The 9,300-nt window shown below is 43.9% G+C and overlaps 2 protein-coding genes across 2 annotated transcripts in view; both read left to right on the top strand.

The window, feature by feature from the left end:
* Positions 1–654: 654 nt before the first annotated feature.
* Positions 655–1,512, top strand: LOC311041431 (S-formylglutathione hydrolase-like; the record flags this gene model as incomplete). The annotated part of the gene is made up of 1 exon (XM_084051804.1): positions 655–1,512. The coding sequence occupies one exon, from the start codon at positions 655–657 to the stop codon at positions 1,510–1,512; it is 858 nt and encodes a 285-aa protein (XP_083907930.1).
* Positions 1,513–6,023: 4,511 nt separating this feature from the next.
* Positions 6,024–9,300, top strand: part of pi4kb (phosphatidylinositol 4-kinase, catalytic, beta) — a 30,090-nt gene continuing 26,813 nt past the window's right edge. The window contains exon 1 of the mRNA XM_084051799.1: positions 6,024–6,081. The gene's annotated coding sequence lies outside the window, so the exon portion shown is untranslated. The remainder of the gene's footprint in view (positions 6,082–9,300) is intronic.

Below are 9,300 nucleotides of genomic sequence, written 5' to 3'. Positions count from 1 at the left end.
CTGGGGACATTGGCCGTCCGCTGTCACAAGGCCAATGTCACACAGCCTATAGGGGAGTCCAATGTCAAGTGGCTCGGGGACCGGGGGGAAATACATTGTCAACCATAAAACATGCAGTGCAGAAATATAGTTAAGAGAATGATGTTTTTAAGTGCGTAATACAGGTTTTTCATCATCAATAAAAAATGTTACAATTTGGTTTCACCCCCCTGCTTTGACCCTGTCACAATACAATAAGCATATCGCTCAGTACTCCATGGGTATAAGTAACAGCGTCTCCGCCATATGTGGCGGCTGCCAATTATTTGCAGAGAGTGAGACAGCACAGTACTTTGCCAGCCTTTTTGGGTTATCACAGAGATGAAACATGGATAGAATGACACGGGAATGTTTGTACAATACTCACTGCGGATGCATGATGTTTTGTTACGTACTTTGCAATGATTTCCACTATTCTGTCATGACGACTTATGTACATATAGGTCATATACATATTTGGGCATAATCTGTGACGTTAGGCATGTCCATTTATATACAGGCGGACAAGACACACCCACAACACACCTACAGACAGTCTTAACATCATTAAGGAGAGCGGAAGGAGATTAGCGGGAAACGGAAACGTATTGCACTATACAGTGCGATTAACCAAAGATGGCCCTCGTTGAAGTGTCCTCCAGCAGGTGTGCAGGTGGCTACCAGAAGGTGTTTGAACACGACAGCGCTCAGCTCAAGTGCACGATGAGGTTTGCGGTTTATCTCCCTCCCAGGGCGGAGGAGGAGGAGAGCGGCGTGAGGTGTCCCGTGATGTACTGGCTCTCTGGACTAACCTGCACAGAGCAGAACTTCATCACCAAAGCGGGCGGTCAGCAGGCCGCCGCCGACCACGGCATCATCGTCGTGGCCCCGGACACCAGCCCGCGCGGCTGTAACGTCGAGGGCGAGGACGAGAGCTGGGACTTCGGCGCGGGGGCCGGTTTCTACGTCAACGCCACCCAGGACCCCTGGAAGACCAACTACCGCATGTACGCCTACGTCACGGGGGAGCTCCCCGAGCTGATCAACGCTAACTTCCCCGCCGACCCACGCCGGACGTCCATTAGCGGTCACTCCATGGGCGGCCACGGGGCGCTCGTCTGTGCCCTAAAGAACCCCGGGACATACAAGGCGGTGTCTGCCTTTGCTCCCATCTGTAACCCCATGCAGTGTGCCTGGGGACACAAGGCCTTTTCAGGGTACCTGGGGTCGGACAAGTCTACATGGGAGGCTTATGACGCCACAGTGTTGGCGGCTTCCTACTCTGGCCCCACACTACACATCCTGATCGACCAGGGCGGTGACGACCAGTTCCTGTCAGCCAATCAGCTCCTCCCTGACAACCTGATCGCCGCCTGCTCCGAGAAGCTTCCAGTGGTCTACAGAATGCAGCCGGGTTATGACCACAGCTACTTCTTCATCTACTCCTTCATCAACGACCACATTAAGCATCACGCCAAGTACCTCAACGCCTAAACAAGTCATTCTCACCATTATTTTTTATTTTAAGGACTCAAGGACCCCCAGTTTGATAACAAATCCTCAGTGTTAATTTACCTCTGAGAGTGTACAAATGGAGCCAATAGACCCGTAGGGTCTTGCTGGGGACCCCCTAGAACACCTTCAAGGGCCCCTGGGGTCTCCGGAAACCACATTGAGAAGCAGTGGCCTAAACGAACGCCTGCAATGAACCAACAAAGCAATGGGACTATATGTCTGCTATTTGGAAATAACATTAAAGGTGCAGGCGTAAATGATTAGTATTTTTACCAGACCCAGGGGGTCGGCCTACAGGAGGCTTTGTCGGTCGGTCTGTTGGTGGGTCGGTCGGTCTGTCCCTCTTTTCCTCTACACACACGTCATGCGAAGTCCGGCCATTCAGATTTCAACCACTAGGGGTCTGGCAGTGCTCCGAGGAGCACTTTTTCTAGTTTTATTAAGTGTTAAATAGCTCAATACTAATCTTGGCTATAGTGTTTGTTCAGTAACAGGGGTCTCCTCGTCTCCAGCAAAGTACATTGTCAGGTTGGGACACCAATTTTATCCAATCAGAAGAGAGACCTCAATACAGGTTACCATAGATACAGGATAATCAAGTGAATCAGGAAATGATGACAAAAGGTGTTTTGAAATAAATAAATAAATTGATAAATAGATAGATACAAAGGTACATGCACATACCTGTATGTATGCACACATACATATATGTACATATCATGTGTACAATAATAATAATAATAAGGGTAATAATAATAATAGTAATAATAACTAGAAAAAGTTCTCCTCGGAGCACAACTCTCCGCTGTTGGGAATGTTGGGAATGTTCTATCTGTATAAGTGTCCTATCCGTCCTGTCTGTATAAGTGTCCTATCCGTCCTATCCGTCCTGTCTGTGTAAGTGTCCTATCCAATTGTTACAGTATCCGCCATTTCTCAACCATTTCGTGATTGTTCCTGTCTTACCTCACTCTTACCAGACTTGTGTTGGGAATGTTGGGAATGTTCTAATTCTTATGTTCTAACTGTCCTATCCATCCTGTCTGTATAAGTGTCCGATCCGTCCTGTCTGTATAAGTGTCCTATCCGTCTGTATAAGTGTCCTATCCGTCTTGTCTGTATAAGTGTCCTATCCGTCCTGTCTATGTAAGTGTCCTATCCCTCCTGTCTGTATAAGTGTCCTATCCGTCCTGTCTGTATACTGTAAGTGTCCTATCCGTCCTGTCTGTATACTGTAAGTGTCCTATCCGTCCTGTCTGTGTAAGTGTCATATCCCTCCTGTCTATGTAAGTGTCCTATCCGTCCTGTCTGTGTAAGTGTTCTATCCGTCCTGTCTGTATACTGTAAGTGTTCTATCCGTCCTGTCTGTATAAGTGTCCTATCCGTCCTGTCTGTATAAGTGTCCTATCCGTCCTGTCTGTGTACTATAAGTGTCCTATCCGTCCTGTCTGTGTACTATAAGTGTCCTATCCGTCTGTGTAAGTGTCATATCCCTCCTGTCTATATAAGTGTCCTATCTGTCCTATTTGCCAATTATGTATCAGCCATGCAGCCATTTCGTGATGGTTCCTGTCTTACCTCACTTTGGCGGTGGCAAGGCACCGCCAAAGTGACGCCATGTATTTATACAATATTTCACCGTATTGTCACGTGTCACGTGAGGCTTGACCAATCGGTGTGTCATATTTAGAAAGTGAAAACAAAACTCTCCTACGGAGAGTAATAATAATAATAATAATAATAATAATAACTAGAAAAAGTGCTCCTCGGAGCACAACTCTCCGCTGTTGGGAATGTTGGGAATGTTCTATCTGTATAAGTGTCTTATCCGTCCTGTCTGTATAAGTGTCCTATCCGTCCTGTCTGTGTAAGTGTCCTATCCATCCTGTCTGTGTAAGTGTCCTATCCGTCCTGTCTGTGTAAGTGTCCTATCCAATTGTTACAGTACCCGCCATTTCTCAACCATTTCGTGATTGTTCCTGTCTTACCTCACTCTAACCAGACTTGTGTTGGGAATGTTGGGAATGTTCTAATTCTTATGTTCTAACTGTCCTATCCATCCTGTCTGTGTAAGTGTCCGATCCGTCCTGTCTGTATAAGTGTCCTATCCGTCTTGTCTGTGTAAGTGTCCTATCCATCCTGTCTGTGTAAATGTCCTATCCGTCCTGTCTGTGTAAGTGTCCTATCCGTCCTGTCTGTATACTGTAAGTGTCCTATCCGTCCTGTCTGTATACTGTAAGTGTCCTATCCGTCCTGTCTGTATACTGTAAGTGTCCTATCCGTCCTGTCTGTGTAAGTGTCATATCCGTCCTGTCTGTGTAAGTGTCCTATCCGTCTTGTCTGTATAAGTGTCCTATCCGTCCTGTCTGTATAAGTGTCCTATCCGTCCTGTCTGTATAAGTGTCCTATCCGTCCTGTCTGTGTACTGTAAGTGTCCTATCCGTCTGTGTAAGTGTCATATCCCTCCTGTCTATATAAGTGTCCTATCTGTCCTATCTGCCAATTATGTATCAGCCATGCAGCCATTTCGTGATGGTTCCTGTCTTACCTCACTTTGGCGGTGGCAAGGCACCGCCAAAGTGACGCCATGTATTTATACAATATTTCACCGTATTGTCACGTGTCACGTGAGGCTTGACCAATCGGTGTGTCATATTTAGAAAGTGAAAACAAAACTCTCCTACGGAGAGTAATAATAATAATAATAATAATAATAATAACTAGAAAAAGTGCTCCTCGGAGCACAACTCTCCGCTGTTGGGAATGTTGGGAATGTTCTATCTGTATAAGTGTCTTATCCGTCCTGTCTGTATAAGTGTCCTATCAGTCCTGTCTGTGTAAGTGTCCTATCCGTCCTGTCTGTGTAAGTGTCCTATCCGTCCTGTCTGTGTAAGTGTCCTATCCAATTGTTACAGTACCCGCCATTTCTCAACCATTTCGTGATTGTTCCTGTCTTACCTCACTCTTACCAGACTTGTGTTGGGAATGTTGGGAATGTTCTAATTCTTATGTTCTAACTGTCCTATCCATTTTTATAGGCCTATATTTTGTTCTTATTTCATTGTGGGGTTGAAGATAAAAAAAAAGTTGTTGTTTTGGGGGGGCTTTGGCCAAACACCAAAGTCGCTTGTTTTGGTTTCTTTTGATAGTTGTTTTTGCTTGTTTCTGTCCTGACATCTGGCAACCTAGATGGATACACGACCGTCGTCTGTCACGACCGTTATTGTATGAACTTCAACTTGGTGTTTACACGTTCTTACTTTTTGGTCCGTACATCTACATAAACGTTCAAATATAAAGTGCTTATCTCATGGCCACGGATGTTACAATTATTTACGGGCCCTCAGAAGTACCCGTATGTACCGTATTGTTCAATACAAAGCATATTAGTCCGCTTGGTGGCCATTGTATCATAGAGTTATAATGTATCACAGTGTAATACACCTCCCAAGCGTAAGGGACGCATTGTGGAAAGCATGTGACCAACATACGAAAAAAATGGCCACCAATCAGATTAAAATGCTTTTTATTAAACAATACGGAAGATACGGGTACTTTTGATAAACCGTACATCATTTTAACATCCGTGGCCATGGGTTAAGCACTTTATATTTGGAATCCGAACCTTTATGTAGATGTACGGACCAAAATGGAGAAAGAACAAACACCAGGTTCATCCATGTTTCAGGGCTACTGGCAACCCAGCCGTCTGACTCGCTCCATAAAGAACCTCTCTCTCCGCTATACAGCTCTGAGATGAGGTTCTTCTATGTCGTTTTCATCCAGGATCGGTGGAACGTCCGCCAAGGCTCCGCTGTTTACCCTTTTATGTACATTGTATCCCAAAACTAATGGTAGATTCCAAACCGCACAGATGTTTAAGGTTTGGTCCGCGGCATAATATTTTAGGTCCGGAGAGAAACTACCCGTTTAAATCGCTTATTTAGTCAGCCTGTGGCCATGTTTCCCATTCAACCCGGAAAACCCCCCTACGTCCGCTGCCAGTACTGCTCCCGGTTTGGCTACAATGGGAAACATGGCCACAGGCTGACTAAATAAGCGATTTAAACGGGTAGTTTCGCTCCGGACCTAAAATATTATGCTCCGGACCAAACCTTAAACATCCTTGCGGTTTGGAATCTACCATTAGTTTGGGGATACGACGTATACTAAAGGGTAAACAGCGGAGCCTTGGCGGACGTTCCACCGATCCTGGAAAAGAACGACATAGAACCTCATCTCGGAGCTGTATAGCGGAGTGAGAGGTTCTTTACGGAGCTACCGTCTGACTAGCTGTCTGCTGGCTAGCCTGTCTGTGAATAACATAAACATCGGGTTCATGTTGTCATTTAAGTCATCATATAATTTATAAATAAAAACACACCGTTACTGTTGGCTAAGACGTGAACGGCGCAGAGTTTGTCATCGTTTATAGCATATGGGGTACTTATAACATTCTAGACAGGCGGTAACGGGACAGCCATACAAACAACAGGAGGAGAGAAGCTGGATCATCTAACGTTTAAATCCACTAGCACTTTTTTAAAGGTACTAATATTGTTTTCTATCACTGATCACTATCTAAAACAATACAAGTTCCACTTGGTTATGGTTGTCACATCTAAAAAAGCAATTCATCTGAGAGTTTGTGCTTTTAGACGTTTAAACGGTGGTAATAATGATGATGATGATGCTAACGGGGCTAAAGTTAGCCGACTAGTGCTAACAAGAGTTGTTTAAATGGAACAACAACAAGAAAAGACACACAGTGTCCTACTGTGTGGGTCTGGGCTTTAACTCTATGGGGTCTGGGATGCAAAGGCTCTGTGTAGTTAGTTAGTGTGTAGAGGATCTGTTGAGTGTGTGGCAGATGTGTGTAGTGTATGTAGTCGTTGTCAACTAAACTAGTGTGTGATTGTTATTGTGTAGTTGATGATCTGTCTATTGTGTGTGTTGTGTGCAGTAGTTGCCAACTTAGTTGATGTCTGGTTCAGTGCTTGCCAACTTAGTTGATGTCTGGTTCAGTGGTTCTCAAAGTGGGGTCCGGGGACCCCCAGGGGTCCTTGTGGTGGGGTAGTTAATATAGCCAAGTAGGTAATATAGCATCACAATTGTTTTAACCACTTAATCCATTTATAAGTTGGCTATTCAAAAATAGCAGATCTTCAAGCTCACAGCGCATCACTTCGTGCAGAGCTGTGAACTTGTATATCTGCTATTTCTTTGAACAAAATGGAAACATTGAAAATTATGAATAATTATGCTAACATAATAACACGTCTTCTCTTCTGGGGTTCCTGGCACTAAACATCTTCAGATGTTTTTAGCAGACCTTGTATAGAATTGTACTTTCAGTGCTTTTTTTTGGGCAAACTGTTGATAAAGTATTCAATCAATCAAATGGGGGTCCGCAGCCAAATACATATCAATTTGGGGGTCCTTTCCGTGACATGAAAAAGTTTGAGAACCAGTGGTTTAGGTTGTAGTAATTGATCTGTTTAGGCCTGGGGTAGGCCACCATTGGCACGGGGGAGGGTCACTGGCATAAGTCACTGGCATAGCTGTGAGCGTGAGAGAGGATTTTACTTTTTAAATAATATATAAATGATTTTATGTAGTTAATTAATTAAAGTTCCCTCCCATCTGAAAGCAAATGCCCTCCTACACGTAGTCCCTCCTATTTGCTCAGCCTATGCTATTTAGTTTTATGTACTTGCACTCCTGCAGCATGGATTGATTGATACAGTGGTACGATTTACACAAATGGTGCTAAAAGAATAACACAAAAAGCCCTGAAGGCTTATTTGTGTGTGTGTGTGTGTGTGTGTGTGTGTGTGTGTGTGTGTGTGTGTGTGTGTGTGTGTGTGTGTGTGTGTGTGTGTGTGTGTGTGTGTGTGTGTGTGTGTGTGTGTGTGTGAGAGAGAGAGAGTCACATGCATGGACGTATGTTAGTGGATTATGAAAGTGGAATAATGTCCTCCCCACACGCAACGAGCGGCTCTGAAGTCGTTCAGATTCCGAACAAACGGGTTGATTATGAGGGGAAGTGAAAGCAGGCTTATTAATCCACTACATGTGACAGGACTCAGCGTAGAGAAGAGACTACTAATACACAGTAATATCCTCATTATTAGGTTCCATTTATGCACTCTTCTGAGTTAAATGAACACTAAACATCCTCCTTAACCCATTAAGACTTGGAACTGTGTCATTTTTAGATTTGAGCTAAAAAGCATTATTTTACACTTTAGGCTATACAAAAATAGCAGATCTACGAGCTTGTAGATCTGCTATTTTTGAGAAATCGTGAAAATGTGTGCAAATCTTTGAATATATATATCTTTAAAGCGAACATTTTTAACTCAAATCTTTGCTTCTGGGGGGTCCCTGGAACAAAATATTTTGATGGGGGTCCGTGGCCACATACATATAGTTTTGGGGGTCTTTGACATGAAAAAGATTGAGCACCACTGATATAGAAACATACATTTTTCAGAATACTGTTGAGATTTAGGAGACATGTAGAATCGGTTTCAGGTCTCAATGGGTTAATTTCAGTAGAATACCTGTCGTTTCAACTGTGGTAGTTAGAGGGAGAGAGAGTTTCAGCCACATTGGCGAGACCGCTGGACTTGGCTTGAATATGACACAGCCTTGAATGAGGTCTCTGTAGATCAATGCCAAACCTGTGAACATAATAAGCAACCAGGTCTATGAAAACAAGCCAAAACAAAGCGACTAGGCCACGTGAGCAAACCCATATACGTCAGCTATTTGAAAATAGCCGATCTACAAGCTCACAACAACGTGTCGCGATGGGACGCGCTGTGAGCTTGTAGATCTGCTGTTTTAAAACATCTTGAGGGGAAAAAAGTGTGGGAAAATGTGTGGAATATTTTTGAAACATTTTAACAGCACAAATCTGGTACGGGGGTCCCTGACACAAATTATAATTTCAGATGGGGGGTCCGTGGACAAATACACATTTGGGAACCGAATGTTTATTTGTGCGTTTGAGAACTACTGGTTCAAACAATAATCCCAAAAATTGGAAGCAAGCCCAAATAAGCAACTACACTTTGCTCACACAAGCCCCCCAAAAAATGCAACCACCAATATTTACAAGCAATTTAACAGAAAAACAAGCCTAAAAAGTCGCTTATAATAAGTAGACCTGGCAACACTGGTTGTACAGCAGCAGGTTGATGTCGGTCGGACGGTTCATCCCTGATGTCATCAGTACCCTGATGTCATTGGCCCCATAAATGGGATAATAATATACTGATGACATCAGGGATCCATATATGGGCATAAAAGAGACACAGACAGACAGATGGGTTCAACGGGTACAGTATCGATGGGAAAAATGGGTACGACGGGTATCACATAACTGGGTGGGGCATGCATGCATTTGCATGGTTCCCGAGTAGGCCAGTCTATTTATTTACATTAAGGACCTGGAAAGACACACATCTCTGCCCCGCCCTCTCTTGGTGTGTGTGTCTGAGCGGTGGTGTGTTTGGTCAGTGTTAATCTGTGTTAATCTGCTGAAGGGACCAGATTAGAGACGATATGTTTTGTGATGGACAGGACAGGCCTTCTGGCAGGGAGAGGGAGGGACCTTCAGTTTTCATCTCTTGTTTTGCTATGGATTTTAGTTTGACTTGAGCAGATGTGATATTAGAGCTGCCTGCAGCTATTGATCATTTCCTTTTTAAGACCTGAGACGATTCTTAAAAATGTTTTCTAAATCCTAAAGTTTTTTTG

Source organism: Gymnoscopelus microlampas (genome assembly GCF_963454915.1).
Source record: "Gymnoscopelus microlampas genome assembly, chromosome: 3".
Lineage (NCBI taxonomy): Eukaryota > Metazoa > Chordata > Actinopteri > Myctophiformes > Myctophidae > Gymnoscopelus > Gymnoscopelus microlampas.
Note: the sequence above shows the minus strand (reverse complement) of the source record. Positions and strands in the feature narration are given on the sequence as shown.